At 42.6% G+C, this 17,282-nt stretch overlaps 1 protein-coding gene across 1 annotated transcript in view; it reads right to left on the bottom strand.

The window, feature by feature from the left end:
• Window positions 1-16,759, bottom strand: part of MYH9 (myosin heavy chain 9) — a 68,849-nt gene extending 52,090 nt beyond the window's left edge. Inside the window, exons 1-2 of the mRNA XM_010711635.4 lie at window positions 16,605-16,759; window positions 1,679-2,031 (exon numbers count right to left, since the gene is read on the bottom strand). Coding sequence (XP_010709937.1) covers window positions 1,679-2,011 — 333 coding nt within the window. The 5' untranslated portion in view covers window positions 2,012-2,031; window positions 16,605-16,759. The remainder of the gene's footprint in view (window positions 1-1,678; window positions 2,032-16,604) is intronic.
• Window positions 16,760-17,282: the final 523 nt, after the last annotated feature.

Below are 17,282 nucleotides of genomic sequence, written 5' to 3'. Positions count from 1 at the left end.
GATCTTGCATATCCTATTTCAACACAAGGCCAACATTCTTCCCTCTGATAAGAGGTTTTGACCAATAGTCAGAAGAGCTGTTCAGCTGCATGGAATAACTAACTGCATCAACCTCTTAAGTCTCAAAATCTTGAGATCAGAAGGTGTCTAAATTTATACAAGTTTTGCACCCTTCAATTGTTCTCTGATAATTTAGGCAGCGGTTGACTGTACGCCCTCATGCCTCAGAAGAGCTGTGGTCACAGCATTAGTTACAACTTTTAGTTTGTGTTCGTGTTTCTTAATTTAGAATACAACCGTTTGTAGAGGTTTCTAACCAAGATAGATAGCTAGAGTGAACTCCTGCTATGTGGCAGCTTGGAGATAACCAGGCTCTGTTAGGACAGAAGAGATTGTCTACAGCTTGCTTCATAAGATGACTAGAAAAAAGACTAAATCTCTTTGCATAAGGTGAAGTAATAAGCATCCTACCCCCCCCAAAAACACAAAAGAAAAAAAAACAGAACACTAAAGCCAAAAACATACAGAAAGTTAACAGTTTTTATTTATGTTGCCATCTCCAGATAAAGAAAAAGGAAGATCTGGGGGTTTAGAAGCTCAAAAGGAGAAAAAGTATCTAGACATACTTTATTATCTAGGATTGGGTTAATATACATGTTTCACATCAAATTCATTCTTTAATCCTAGTAGATCTTCTAATCTATGGTGAAAAACACTTCACAATGTCTTCAAATACTGAACATCCAGTATTTCTACAACTGTCAGGAATTTTCTCTCTGGCAGACCCATTTTGATTCTGTAAGTAGAAGGCATTTGGAGAACAAACAAACCAAGAAACACTGCTTCATTTTAAGCAGTCACTGCATCCAAATTATACATTACTATTCAGTTTATTCACCCTACGTTGACAGAGAATTAAAATAGTAGAGCCTATCAGGACAGATTTCTGTTGGCTACACAGGAGTTAAGACAGAATGGACCTGTAGAACTAGTCAAAGTTCCAAATTCTCCTTCCCTGCTTTTCCTTATTTACTACTTATGGTATGCAGTGAAGCAGTTCTTGCATGCTTTAGAAGGTTATGGTCATTGGTCCCATGCATGGTATCTTTGTCTTTTCCATAGTAATAATAATCCCATTCTGGGATGAGAAGGAAGTACTACTCCATCTGTAAACTCACACGTGTATATATGTGCCTTTCCTAATAGCACACTTTGAGATCCAGAATTTGTGTTTAAAAAATAAAAATAAAAAAGCTTGGCGCTGGTATTTTTCTCCCAGTGAAGCTCCAGACATGGGAAAAAGCAACTCAGATGTTAGGTATATTAAGATTGTGTTTTTATTATTTTATTCAGTTCAGACTTCCTGTTTACCACTTTTTAACTGCTCTCACTTCTTGTTAAGAAGTTAGATGGCATTCAAAACATTCTGCAAATGAAGACATTGAAATGTGAAAGACTGATTTACCACAGCATTCCTTGAAAGCTTCTACATTAACTAGTGAGGGATTGGCATAGTTTAGCAAAAAAATTTTAAGTAGTAGGAAGAAGCTGATTCACATGAGAGTTATGTATGCGGGCAATGAAAGGTTAACATACACCATTTAAAAGCAAATTGATTACAGGAAGTTCCCACAATACAAAATAGAGAACTCTTATCCTAATGCAGAAGATTACTTACGTAGATCAGTCCAGAGTAGTATCTTTCCTTCAAGTTGTGAAGCACAGAAGCCTCATTCAGGCATGTCAGCTCAGCCATATCTTCCACTTTAGAGAATTTGGGGGGATTCATCTTCTGGATGTCATCCTTATTTACTTTCACCTTCTTCCCATTCTCTGCCAATTCTACGATGGCTTCATCTCCCATTTCTTCCTTTAGGCTAGCTGCTTCAAATCCACTCTTCTCTGAGGGAACCCATACCAACTTCTTGGCTGCCCAGTCAGCCTGAGTAAGGGGATTGTTAATGATATTTTTGTCCACATAAAGGTACTTATCTGCGTCTCTTTGTGCCATTGTGGTTTAGATTTGGGGACCTGCCACAGAGGAAAAAAAAAAAAAAAAAAAGAAGTTTTTAAAGCCTCAAGTTGCCTTGCAAATTCCTTGCAGACAGGCACATACTAAATACTCTGAGTTCTTCATTGTCAAAGTGTGCCTCCCCCCACCTTCAGTTTCATGTTAGTAAGCACTGGTAAGTTGACAAACTTCCAATAAGGTCAAGGTTTTGACTGCCAAGAGGATGGGAAAAAACAAACTAGCAAGCAGTTAAAAAAAAAAAAAAAAAAACAACAACACAGAACAAAACAGTGACCGTTAAGCATTTGGAAGCCATTATTTGACAGAAGAGAGAAAGCATGTTAAAGTGGCAAGCATCACACAATTCAGAAGATGTGCCAACACTGACAGCATCAGATACTATGTTGGTAATGTTCAGGTAAGATTAGCCTCTTAGTGCTCTGCTCAGTAGAGCTACTTGCTCAAAAATATCAAAAAAGTTTACTCAACAATTTTACTTTTTATCTCCTTATGATTAGCTATGAACAACAAGAACAAAATTCAGAACTTCTTAGAAACATCATATTCCAGTCTAGACAATGCAACAGACACAGTTCACTCCTAGAAGACACTGAATAATTTAAGAACATGAATTAACACAGGCTCTACATATCCTTTCGACCACTAGCTCAGTAGTAACACCGAACCCACCACTTGGTATCTCTTTTCTAGTCAATGTTCAGCAGCAAAACAGCACCAAGACAGTCAAAAAAGAAAATAATAAATAAATACTGCTGTCAGAAGACTTCACAGTCAAAAATTCTTCCCAAAGATCCACCTAGTTACAAAACTGTGTTTGGGTAAAAGAGAGTGCCACGGCTACAAGGAGGAGATATAGGCAGTGTGCTAAGAAAATGGCACCCTAAATTTAGCATTTCATCAAAACCAGAGCACAACTGCCAGGGATTTTCCAGTTAATAAGGCAACAGTTTTATTGGTGCCATTCAGGAATTCTTTCAATCACGAGAAAGAACTTCATGCATCAAGGCTCATTAACCACCTAACAGCAGCCTCTTTACAAGGTCCCATAAACATTATTTCCTGGATCCTTCTTCACAAAGGCATCAGCATCCTTAATATATGCTTGGATAGAAACTAGAGCTCTTTACCACCAGAAGGAACAGGAAATTAAAATATCAAAATATTTATGTCACGGAAGGCTACAGGGATAACTATTTGTGGAGCTACAGGGATAACTATGTTACAGAGCATAGGCATATTTGCTTGCCAACCTACAAACCAAATAGGTGAAGTCTGATTATAGATAACACCAACAAAAAGATATTGAGGGAGGGGCCTCACCTTCACCTATTGAAAAGTGTAAGAGCATCTCAGCATTCACAGTAACAAAGCCAGAAAAACAGCAGCTACAATAACGATGGGCACAAAATGCCCACACCAGACATTTGTAAGCATGAGAGGAAATTCCTTTCAACAAATGTATTACTGTATGTGCAATGTGAGTTTGTGCCAGAAACTATGATAGTTGTATATTAAGAGTCAAAAATTCTCTAGCAATCAGAAAGAAAATTCTAAAAACAATTCTTCCCTTTAGCCTGCATTTGAAGTCTTTGTCTTAAGCCTTATAGGAAAGGGCAAACACCCACCCCCATGCTTTGCCTCATCTTTCCTTTCCCACAGTATCACTGACAGTTCCATCTCAATCACCGCAATGACAATTCCCAGAGCCACTCCATCTCCTTGGCTTTTTGTGTTTTTATTGAAATCCAGAATTGGATGGGAACACAACAAAAAGATTTGATGCAGACATACAATGTAGATATCAAGAGCTCACCATGAAATACCCATTTGTCAAGAGAGCTGCAAGCCCAGGCTACAGCAGCTTGCCTAACAAAGCAAGTGGGAAATAGCAAAGTCTGACAATTCAACAAAAGATGTTGAGAGAGTGTCTCCTGCAGGTTGTGGTCAAAGGGTTAAAAGAAGGGAGAGGAGGAAAGGAGGGGAAAAGAAAAAAAAAAAAAGTAGTAAAATAAAGGAAATAAGTATTCAATTGTGTTCAGAGTTGTATCAGGTTTGGCAAGGCAGCAGCTGTGTTCTACCCTCCATTACACAGTTTCCTGCGTTTGCAACTCCCAAAAATCTAACTGGTTGCCTTTTTTGGCTATAATCAGGCAGGACACAGAGGCAGCATGCTTCAGCTAAATTCGGTTTCATCATTTCCTGAGGAATCCTAAGTAACCAGCCATGCAAAGTGTCCTGCGTTACACTGAAACACAGTCCTCACCTCCTTACTGTTAAAGTACACGCAACCAACACACCTTGGACATTTCTTCTGGGATAAAGATTAGTTCTTTTTGGATAAGAAGTATAGATCAGACCATGAGAAACCTTTCAAAAGGTACTCCCAGCCAGTCCTAGATCCTAAAAGAACTAAGAAAATAGCTACAGGGAGGTTAGTCAAATCTTCTTACAGGAGAAGTCCTGAAATGTTTCAAGAACTGCAAGACCGCATTCTTCAGCCCCTAAAGAATCACTGCAAAGCATCTATCCTTCTTTCATTCTCAGTGCTCAAAAGAACAGCTATCCAAGTAAGAAGATAAATGGCCAAACACAGCTGTTCTAAAAATCTCACCAAACACTAAGGGTTGGGTTTTTTGGGTTGTTTTTGTTTTGGGTGTTTGTTTTATGGCAGTACTACTAAATAGCAAGGTTAAAAGACCTTGTACACCTCAGACTTCAAACACACTTGAGAATTACACTACTGTATGGCAGCAGAACACAGTCATACTCTCATTCACCATCTCAAACTAGCCCAGAACAGAAGAACCCTTAGGTACCAAAACTAAGATACTGGAGAATCATGCTGCAGTAACATGGTATAAGTGCTCCTCTCATGGCTGACTTCTACCCCACAGGGCTTCTAAACAAGAATACCACAAACCAACCATTAAGTTTGCCTTGTCCACAAGAACAGAACCAACAAAGGAATCAGATTCAGCAAGTTCTGTCTTGTGGTCTCCAAAACTTATCTTCCAAGTTTATCATGTGTTCCATGGAGCATTTCAATGAACTCCTCAAGGGACAAAATCAGTCAGTCCAATGAACTGCAGCTCAACGACAGCCCTGCTGAATGCAAGTCATTACCATTTTAGGAACAAATTGGGAAGCAATTTGTTTGCCCAGTAGTTTGCACTTGGGGTGTAGATAACTACGTGGGGAAAGAACATTTATCTTCACCCAGCTATTGTGCTGCTGTCAAACGAGAATATTGCTAACAATATTGTTTTTGATGTAATACCAGTCTACAGGTAATAGACAAAAATACAGAAGGAAGACAGACCATCCTTGTTTTCAGTTTAAATGCCTCCTTCCTAGTATTGTTTCCAAAAATGAAATACCAGAGTCACTTCCCTATTAACCCAGTGCGCTCCTGTGTTTCCCAGCAGTCTGAAGAACAAGCTGCTCAAACAGCTTGTTTTCCATATTTCAGGCACCAAATAAAGTTCTTATCCTATTTCACTAGCTACACAGTTGTCAGATAGAAGCCACAGAGTTATACATGGAGGAAAAAGTGATCTCTATGGTCCTGAGTAGGAGTGGACTCAGACATCATCGACATCATCAACATCATCCAGGCTGGATAGGGCCGTCAGCAACCTGGTCTAGAGGAAGGTGTCCCTGCCTATAGCAGGGGGTTGGAACTAGATGATCTTAAGGGTTCCTTCCAACCCAAACCATTCTATGAAGCTTTGATTCTACGAATATGTAAGTCAGTCTTAAAAGAATTATGAGAAACCTTTACTTACACACTTTCCCGCAGATTCTTCTGAGATGAATAAACTAAATGCTGGCTTCAAGTTAAAATGCCATGCATTCCCTTTGAACTAGGCAGAACTACCCAAAACCCTAATTTGAATCATCATATGGACACAAGTTTGCCTTGGCCTTTGCTACAATTTCATAGCTGTAAGGCTCCAATTATGAGACACTGCACTCACTCCTCTCCCTACCCAAGGCATCGAGTATTCCACAAAAATCTAGAAATGCACCTTGGCCAGCTTGGAAAGGTCTAAAAGCTGTCTCTGCTAAAGTTCTTCTCCTCTCAATTAGTGTTTTGCAAGCACTAAAAGCTCATAATGTTATCTGTTTGCAATTCAGTTCTCTGGAACCATTTGTATCATTCAACCCCTACACTGTTTAAGTCTGTCAGCAGCTACAGAATTGCTGCTTCTAGGACTGGGCCACTTGCTCAGTAAGATGAGCTTGTGTTATGTTAAGCTATGGAAGTAAGGGCTATAGCTGAAAGAGCATAATATGGTCAGAAGAGCATATAAGTAAGTAATTACTAGAAATGCTCTTCTGCTTCATATCTACCAGTAAGATGCTGTTCTAAGAGCTTTATGTAACTCCCTCCCCCCAGCTCATTCAGTGCCCTTTGATACTACCCTTAAGCGGAAGGTGATGAAAAGAACGAACAATTTATAGCAATGCAAACACATTCAAACAAACAAACAACCCTTTTTTTATTTTTATTTTTATTTTTCATACTCACATCTTTGAAGCATTTCAGGAACAAAGTCCCCATGCTCTTTTTCACACTGGCTTACCTTTAGCAGGTTGTGACAGAAGAGCCCACAACACAAGAAGCCCTTTCACAGTGCAGGAATTTACACCTTTTTCTACAGGCACACAACTTTTATGCTAGAAAACTACATCATCAGCAGTCACTTATAGTTCCATTTCAAATATAACTCAACTTTTCTCAGTGAAGAAATTTGATTCTTTGCTAATACACAGCACTTTAAAAATAACCTGGCACTGAGAAGCTGGTGATTCAAACTAAATTTGATCAGTAACATTCTTATGCCAGAAATCCCCATTAAACGTACAATCTGAACAGCTAATACTTGAATTATTTTTGCAAACTCAACTATTTCACTTTCCCCAGTCAGCTGAACACACTTCAGCAAATCAACAGGAACAGTTGCAGTAAGTGCAACAAGTAGGATGTGTGGGACAGACTCACCCCAAACAGATAAATTCCCTTGGATTCACTAAGAAACTGCTTAGCTCTCACCAGCTTAGGACGTGCCAGACAGACACTTCTCTGCTTCACCTACCAGGATGTCGACGGGAAGGAAAACTGTGAAGTTTGTTATTTACAAGTTGGAGTAGTTTGTGCTAACACCTATATAAGAAAAGAAGTCTAAATCACTAAGGGTGAGAAATGGTTTGCTGGGGGAGGAGAAGAGGAAGGGAAGGGGAGAAGCTGCCCATCAGTTTCAGCTGCATGACTGCTTTATCTACTCATTTCTCAAGTCTAGTACACTGTGACAGGCCAGTACCTGATGCTTCAAAAGAAAACTCAGGAATCATAAGTTTCAGCTACTTCACTGGGGAATACATCAGGAAAGTACACAAATTCACAATTTAATACTCCCTCAGACAGCATACTGAGCTGAAGAGGCAGTCAGCTACACTTACCTTTGTTGTACTGCAGCATGCTGTGCTGCCACACAGTCACATTTCTTCTCGTTCAGCTTTATTTGGGATTCATAATGGTTGCTATTAGGCTTACTGCAGTTCACTTCTTTCCTCTCAAGTCACATTCTGACGCACACAATGCATTGTTGAAAGCTTTATTTCACAACTGGAATGCAGATTGCTGGCAATTATTGTTGCACATTCAGTTTGACTGTAGTGCTGCCCGGACTTGCCAGCTACCATGTTTATTACCATAAGCTGAACACAAGGTAGAGCTCTGAAATACTTTCTCTCTAAGCTCCAAGGGCTCCAAGAATGAAGAAGGAAGGTATTTAAGCATCTAATGTAGAAGTGATACCTGTGTTACTCAGGAGTAACCTACCGACCAGACCACATGCTGTAAGATGGAAGAAAGGAACTGAAGGGAGTTCTGCCTCTTCCAGGTGACCTAAAGGCAGCTGGCAGGCATCATCAGAACAAACACAGAATAAAAGTTTCTCAATTTCTGCATATCCACTTCTTTTCATCAGCTGTCAAGCAACACTTTTCTGGTATGCATGAGGCAGCACTTGCACATTCTACTATAACAGCTGACACAGGAGGTTTGCTCTGTGAAGCTGGGACTTTTCACAGCAAATTGCAAACACCACAAAGCCCTACATAAGTAAGACATTGTCCTTACATGCCAGGTTAGTAGTCACCTTTTCCACTGTTCAAGAAAAGATAAAGATTAGATTCACACTGCAATCAGAAGCTACAAATTAAGCATACACGGATGTATAAAATAATGTAAACTACTGCAGATCTGAACAAGCTAAGCTTGGGTACCAAGCAGTGAAAAATGGGACAGCAAAAGATTCACCACAAACTATACAGACACAGAAGAGCTCTTGGGCAACTGTGCTGCATGCCATAAAGAAACTTAATCTGTAGCAAATAGGGACGCTCTGTGTGGATATGAGTTATGCTACCCTGTATTTTAATTACTGCAGTGAGATACAAAGGCACGTTACAAAGAACACCGCACCAATAAAGTGAACCAGTTCTCTGAAGCCCTTGCAGTTGTTTAAACACCCCAAGCACTGATTTACGGAGGGGGAGGGCAGCCTCCTGTTAATTTCGAGTCCAGTCTTTAACATGACAAAGCTAGGCTGGCTGCCACCCAACCCTATTCACTTGGAATAAATATTCAAAGTTTACAATCCTGCATAATACACTTTCTGCAACTGTTGTTTCTCATTAGTGCATGTACAGTACATGCCTTCTCAGCAGAGGAGAGAATTCCTCTTCCAGAGACAGTGTGCCCACAAGGAAAACATTCCGGGGGAGAACGCATTCTTCGTGACCACTCAGCAAAGTAATCCCACTTAAGGAGACGGCTGTAGTTCAGCGGACTGCGGCCCATCCCTGCTGTTCAAGCTGTTTTGCTGGAAGACTTGTTTTCAGGCAGCATAATGGCCTGCAAAAGTTCTGATCAGGCATGCAGAATTCCCCAGGGACGTCTCGTGAGAGAAGGGGCGAGAGCTTGGAAAGTTCTAGCTTGTCCTTGTTATCTCAGGGTCACTTTCCATCCCTTCCCTAATATTCTGATTTAAGGCTAAAAAGCTATCTGCCAAGAGCTCTCAGGGGCACTGAAGTACAAAGCAGTTCTGCTAATAGACGGCTTTATAACAACCAGCACTCTCTATCACCTCTGTCAACTCCAGGTCTCATCGCAAGAGGGAACAAGGAATAAATTATATCTAGTTAGAAGACAGGGACAGAAAAAAAAAAAAAAAGACTCTAGTCCAGTCTTTTAGATACAGATAGTTAGCATGTATGTGGCTAAGATTGAGCTATCTCCCAGCAATAATTATTCTCACTTCCATTAGCATAAAACTCACTTTGGTCTCAACACTGGTAAAAACAATTTTCTTCTGCATCTCACCAGAAAGAACCAAGAAACACTGCAAATACAACTGGCCAGACACTTTTAAAAGGGTTATTTTTACATTGTGGTGAGAACCAAGCTTTTCTAGACATTCACAACTCAACCCACTGTGCAAAACCATAGCCATGTCCAAAGAGCCTCCTGCTGCTATATCTCACACTTTCTTCCCTGTTTCAAACAGTCTCCCTCACCATTAACAGCAGCTTGGTAGGCAAAAAGCCTGGCATGGGTATGTCAGCCACCTCTACAGGCTCCAAATTGGACTTTCAGCTCATCCAGCTAGCAGGGAGTGATTAAGAGGACCCACTCCTGTGTGTGACGGCAATCTTTGAGGTGGGAACAGGAAGACAGGAAGAAAGAGAAGCCACACAGTTTCGAGCTTCAGAATGTCTGAGGAGGTCAGGCTGAAAACAGCTTTCTTGACCTTATATTTATTTATCAAGTGGATTGAAAGCTCTGAAACACTGGAAATGAAACATTTCCCCATTTCAACCAAGATATTTTACAGCTTCACAGCTCCCTACTTAGCCTTCCATCATAACCACTGTCCTAGAGAATGCCCTCTGATGCAGAATGCCTGTCCTGTACAGCTCAGCCTCATGTTCATTTTCTGGTTAATTTGCTTTGTCCTGACCTATGCTTTCTTCCCAAAGCATCAGATATATCAGTCTTCAACAAGAATCTCTTATTTTAGAATTCACCCAACTGTGCCCTCCTGGAGCACTGATTTTTGTATGAAAGGTCATAAAGGCCTTTGGCTTTCAACGTGAAGTTAGAGCAAGAAGGGCACGTAAAGCAGGAACCTAAACTGTTACAATTATGACCATAAGGAACACTTCTTTTTCCCCTCTTGTTCAGCATTGGAGGGAAATAGATTTTTAGGAAAAAAAAAAAAGAAGAAAAAAAAAGTTGTCCCATCCTCACCAGAAACTCACACTTTGACATTCCGCTCTCCCAATACAAGGAGGCACGTGTGATCTGGAAGTTTCCAGCAATGTTTTGCTTTCTGTTCTAAGACGACAAAAACAAGTTCAGGAAATACTGATCATGCAGGAGCAGAACAGTTTCATGTGTTTCTACTACAATTAGCAGCATTCTCCACAACCAGACACACTGAAGTGTTGCAGCTGATTCTGATCAATCCGTATTCTTCCCCTTATCTACACAAGCAGCAGCGAGCCATTAGTGAAGGTGATGAAAATGGTATCACAAGATGTGGTAATATTTATCAGTTACATCTACATTGAGTTTCTAGGAACATAACACAACTAACATCTGCCAATATATAGGTTCTGTCCCTAAAAAACCATGTAAAAGATTAACCCTCACTACTGTGTGGATGAAGACCGATAGCCAAACTACGTATATGCCAGCCCTATCTGGACAATATGCAAATACATAATTCTCAGAAGTTACTCTATTATGTCTAATAAACTGACAATCTGCCTTTAAAATGATGACTAATCCCCTACTTCATCACATTTTTGCATTCTCATTTTACATTTCACATCATGCACTGCGTTAAGCTCAAGTTCATCTAAGCAAAACTTTGACTTGGGAAGGGTTGGTAAAATAACTCAGCATATTTTACTGCATAACAGAGGTCAAAGACTTCAGTACCTGCTATTAACATTCATGCTGCAATTTAACCCACAAGATGGAAACTACGAGAACCAGTTTAAGTAACAAACTTTAAGTCACAGTTTAAACAGTTTTGGGGCCTGTTAAGTCTTAAAACACACACAACCATCACCCAAAAAAAGAACAAGAAATATACACAGCCTCCTCTGCATTTTAAATTATGAACAACTAAGCCAAAGAAGAATGCAGTCTGGCTTCAGCATCTACAGGGGGAAAAAAAAAACAACAAAACAACAAAAGGGTTAGAAATCAATTTAACTTATCAACAGAATGACTCCAAGTGCCTCACTAAGACCTTCCTCATGCAGTTCCTTCTGATGACCTCAGGTTTATATTTTAGTACTCGTTGCCAAGTTCCTACCTTTAAGCATTACATATTCCTTTGAATACACTTAAGTTCTAACAGTCTATCAATTATTAAAAAATCCTCTGCTAATTAGTTCTTTCTGCAGACAGTTGTCTCAAAATGATTAACTTTACTGATTCTGAGAACATTATGATCAAAATCTCTTGCCCTAAATGGCAAGCAGACCTGAAGCATAACAATCCTTTCCAATAAGAGTTCATTGACTAAAAATGTACAAACAAGTTATTAAAGCAGGTTGCTTTAAGTCAAATTCGGAGGAGAAAAAAAAAAAAAAAAAGATTGAAACCACTGAAATTGAACTTCTGGTTGAAGTTCTGTCTCAGTTTAATTCAGTGTTTCTCTTCTTTCTTTCAAGACTATTTGGATCAACTCTGTGTGTTAATGAGACCAGCTGCATTGAGAATTGGACGCTTTGGTTGAAGTCAAATCTTCTGTACCTCCAAGGCTGATTAGGGGAGCCTACATTCAAGTGAACTGCTGAAGTCTTGACCTTAAAAGAAAAACAGAGACGAATGCAGTACTCTGATCACTACAGACAATTAAACGGGAAGTCAACTATTACAAGAGCATGCTTTAAGTCTTATATTTTAAACAGGAAGCAGCCCAGCAGGAAAAAAAGCCTGACCGCACACAGAATTATCAAAGTTAAGCTGCCGTATTTTTCAGAACCTCTTTTCTTACCACTCTGAACGTCTACTTCGCTTTAGTTTAAATTAGAACTTCAGTTCAGCATTGAGGCATATATCACAATAGTTTTCCTGCTGAGACTCGTCAAAATGGTAGCTCTTGATGAATAGATGTATTCATCAGTTACACAGACTTTACGATACAAGTTTCCAAGTTCAGTTTCCCTCAATACATATTGATTATTAGCCCGAGTTTACTGAAATCACTCATCCATGTGGTTATATTTACTGCTCTCAGAAGAGTCAGTATACACGCATTAAGTGAAATTTAAACTTGCAGTCATGAAGACAAGCAGAATCCAAACCCTGCGTACAAACCTCTAGAGGTATACATTTCATAAAGAGGTCACAAAGTCAAACCACAGCATACAGAATTATATTTTATTACGCCTCCCCGCATCCAACAGCAGTATATTTGTAATACTTGTTAAGAAACAAGTATTGCAGTAGACAAATATGCTACATCAATTTTACCATTTCCTCTTTGCCGTGTTTAAAAATGACATAACTCTGCAGTGCTTGTTCCCCATCCAATGAATTCAATCACAGTTCCACCACTGGAAAACTGTGGACACCAGGGGTTCTTCAGACTTCTTGGGATGCTCAGAGAGAAAGCACGTGGTGCCAAACACAGACTAAAAGGCCATAACTGGAGACCAGCATTATGCTGAACAAGGCTGGGTTGGAGTCTGGTGAGAAGGCATTCAAGTGCTACAGTAACCTGGCATAGCAAGACCAATCAGCATTGAGATTACCACTTCAGGTGCTTGGAACAAGTTCTCACAGCTGCTGAAAAAAAAAGGACTAAACCATAATTAAGCACTGGCATGAAATTAAGATGAACTTGTAAGCCAATGCATTTCATTTAGTTGGACAACACCCGTTTGCATTAACTGCCAGGGCAGAAGTTGCATGTGTGTTTTTTGTCTCCTCATACTTTATTTAAATCAGGTTACTAATTTCCATATCTTTCTACACCAGAAAACTCAATTAGAGCCACGATGTGCTTTAACTGAAAAGAAGTTTAAGGTACAAGGTCACCAAGCCACCACTAAGCTAGAGCGACTGCCAGCAAAAACAATGCTGCTGTAGGCAATCCTATGCTATTATAGCTTTGTTCCAACCCACAAAAGACTTAACGTCAGGCACACAATTTCTCTACTTAACATGCAAACAGCTGTGCCTCAATTACTAGCTAGGAAAACAAAGACTAAAAAGAGATTCATACAAGAAATTAAAAATCAGAACGATGTTAGAGTGCACCGAATGCATTTTTTGACTCAAACATACAAAACCATACTTAAGCCCTACACCCAGGATTAAAGGTCTGGAAACCTCTTAGTAGATGTGCACTCTGACTCCAGGCCTCCACAACACACTTTAGTCATCAGCTAGTTTCAGTATGTTACCCAATAACCTGAAGTCACAATGCAAGAAAGCAGATGCAGCACACAGGGTGGGAGGTAAAACAACCTGAATTTGTACTTCCCCTTTCTATAGATCTTGCATTAACCACACGAGTTCCTGTACCTCCAGTGGGTCCGCTCACAAACTCACCCTATTACAGTCACACCAATATGTCAGTGTGATCAAGACAAAGGACTCAAGCAGAATCACAGAGTGGCCTGGGTTGAAAAGGACCACAATGATCATCGAGTTTCAACCCCCCTGCTATGTGCAGGGTCGCCAACCACCAGACCAGGCTGCCCAGAGCCACATCCAGCCTGGCCTTGAATGCCTCCAGAGATGGGGCATCCACAGCCTCCTTGGGCAACATTCATCAGATTTCCAGACCTAAAAGAACTAAGTCATTCCTTGCAGCAAAACAGACATAAAACTCCTAAGTGAGCTGAGAAATCAGAACACCTACAATATGCCTCCTCCCCAGCTGTTTAGCATCCTGGGATTAACAGAACAAACCCTGAACTTGTGGGCACAGGCAGATACCTGAAGCTCCCAGAACAGAGAGCTAACCTGGAGATTATTAGTTATACATTTTGTACAACACCTTTTAAAAAACCTGCTAAGACAATAACAGCTCAGGTTCCGAAGACAGCCTGCTGTGGTGCTAAAGCTAAGTCTCTCTGCGTATCTGAAGGAACACTTGTGGTGCCAAGTAGCACCAGGAAGAATTTAAGCACCTGCAGCATCAAACTCCACTAGAAATAGTTTTCAACTCAAGGTCAAGTATTACAGCCACCACGGCTGGAACACACCTTCACCCTCTGAGACCTTGCGTGAAGCCCACCAAAATAATGTGAGGACAACAAGTCACCTCAGCCCCCTACGGGAGAAATCCTTTTCATCTTTCCCCTACACCTCTGCCAGACATTTAATTGTATCTGTTATTAAAGCACTTATTAATGATTCATTTAAATTCAGCTACAGTGCTTCAACACAGTTGCCTTAAAGTTCTGTGAAGCGTATCAAAAAACACCTGAAAGAGAACACAATGGAAAAAGAAATGAACCAAGATCACTCTTTCTTTTACTTTCTGGATGAAGATATCACTCTGATATTTTTTTTTCTTATGGGAATAACTTGAAAAAGGAAAAAAACATATGTAATATGGTAGAAGTGTCCTCACCAACTGTGCAAAGTCCAATAAAAAGCCTTAAATTTCTACACCCATTCTTCCGGGATAGACACCCAACTATTCTGTCACCCTGTTTATACAGAAACAGCCACGCTTGCTACCTGACAGAGCAACCTTGAGGTTGAAGTCTCAAGATATCAGAGAACTTCAAATCTTAATCAAATCTTAACACCTTCAATCAATCATGACCCCACATTACAAGAACCACCACAAAATAAGGTGCCAAGATAGAAAACAAGGGAAGTTCGGACCTTTTTCTATCAGCTACTAGCAATTTTGCAGGTAACTTTAAGCCACTGAAACTTTTGCTTGTCCACATTCAGCAAGACAGCAGATGCTACAAATAAACACAACAAATACAGCTCTCAAGAAGGAGTACATGTCCATTTAAGCAGCTGTACCTGATGCAGAGCTTCACGAAACCGCTGCACGATCTCACCCTGTAGTTATTTTTACAAGGTCAGGTTAGCAGTACAATCTTGTGCTTATACAGGTGATGGTGGTTGTGATGAACAGCTTCAAAACCCTTTTGTGCCAAAAGCAGTTTCACTTATCAACCACTCCCCTCCCCATTACAACTTTCCAGTTAACAAAAATATTTGCTTATCTCATTCCAGCTTCAGGAAGGAGAGCCACAGTTGCAGACAGTACATCTATGAGTCAATAAATATCTGTGTCGTGGTTTACCATTTTCACTGGAATGCCATGGATAAGTGAACCCAGCCACATCGTCACCTGGTGACTAATTTCAAAAGCATCTTTACACAAGCAGCAACTGATTAGAGTGCTGCTATTTGGGAGTTAAAACTTCACCATACTGAGGTCTGCAGATGGAAGACGCATACGAGAGCTAAGGGCATGCAATTTAGCCTTTCAAGCTATAGCTGAACAGCAGATTAATTTATATTTCTTTATAGCGTAGGGCAGAGGCACCGATGTAGAGGTCAAAGTCCACCTCCTGCCATATCTCTCCAGGCTTGAAGCACAACTTCTTATGCATTACTTGGCACATTGATCCATTTGGGGCAGAGCTGCTCAGCTAAGAGAAAAGCCAACATTCTTAGTATGTTCTTACAGAGCGTGGCTCAGGACATTTAACACGGAACGCAGAAGGAAAAAGTAAACAAGAGGAAAGCTGAACAACACAGAGTTTCTAGAGAAAACAAAGAGGAGCTGTAAGGAAGAAAAGTGAGTTTAACAGACAGCACACAGAAAGCTTCCCCACCAGAAGAGCGGTGTTTCCTCACAACTCCTTTCACACCACGTTTAGACAGAGCAGGGGCCACCCCGCCTGAGGAAACCCACTCCTGAAGGGGCTCGGAGGTTTGGTGCTCCCCACACCTGCTGGGATATCACCGAGACACGGAGGATCGCTGCTCCGACCCCGTCGGAGGTGATGCCTGAGAGAGCGAGCTATCTGCAAGCTTTCCTGCTGCAAGCTTCATCTTGCCCTGTCACTCCCTCCTCCCTCTGCCTCCTGGCCTCACTCTGCAGCCCCAACTGAATGAGGAAGTGGAGATGTGAGGGCGGAAGCCAAGCCCAGCGCGATGTCTGCGGGAGAACGGGCAGCCCGTGACTCAGGCTGCAGCCCTGACAGCTGCCAAGCGGTCCCATTCTCCCCTTCCCGTTATTTCCAAGGGACGGACGGCGGGACGGGGAGAGGAGAAGGGACGGCCGCCCCGGGGGCGAGAAGGAGGAAGGGCCGGGGAAGGCGAGGGGCAGCGGGCAGGGCGGGAGGGCGACGAGGCGCTTCCCGGGGCAGGGCCGGAAAGAACACGGGAGGGCGCGCGGCTCGAAGGGGCAGCGCTCCGCCGGACAAAGAGGCGCGAGCTCCGCGAGGAAAGAACGGGGCAAGCCCGCCCGTCCCCCCAGCACACCTCAGCGGTTACCTGAGCCAGGCTCCGGCGAGGTGAGGAAGCGCCGCGCTGCGCTCCTGGCGGCGAGAGAGTGGCGTCCGCACGCTGCCGGCTCCTCCCGCAAGCACAGCCACCGCCTCTCGCTCACCGGCACTGCCAGGCGCCCGGCCGGGAGGAGGCGCCGCGGCACGGAGGCACCGCCCGCTGTCCCGCCCCCCGACGCCGATCAGCCAATAGCGAGGCAGAGCGGGGGAGAACTGGCAGCCGCCACCACCAATAGGAGACGCCGGCGGGGAGAGGGCGAGGAAGCGGGCGGCCGTTTGAGGAAAGAGGTGGCCGTTGAGGCAAGCGGGCGGCCGTTGAGGGAGGGGCAGCGCCTCGCGCCCTCTGCCGTTAGTTGCGCTCGGACAGGCGCGAGGCGCCCCGCCCCGGCCCAGCTCCGCGGCCGCTCGCGGCCCGGCCGAGCCCCGCTTCCTCTCCTCTCCTCCTCTCTCCTCCCCTCCCCCGCCAACGGGCGCCGTGCCAAGCCGCTCCCACAAGGCACCGCGCCGTGCCAGCCCGGCCCCATAATGCCGCGCGCCGAGTGGGCGCCGGGCAGCGCCCCGGCGGTAGCGGTGTGACCGAGGGGCGGCCGGTGCCGGGAGCGGCTCGGCCTCTGGTAGCGGTGGGCAGGCAGATATTGGGATTTCGTTATGTCCCGTAAAGGGCAGC

Source organism: Meleagris gallopavo, chromosome 1 (assembly GCF_905368555.1).
Source record: "Meleagris gallopavo chromosome 1, MGAL_WU_HG_1.1, whole genome shotgun sequence".
In the NCBI taxonomy this organism is placed as follows: domain Eukaryota; kingdom Metazoa; phylum Chordata; class Aves; order Galliformes; family Phasianidae; genus Meleagris; species Meleagris gallopavo.
Note: the sequence above shows the minus strand (reverse complement) of the source record. Positions and strands in the feature narration are given on the sequence as shown.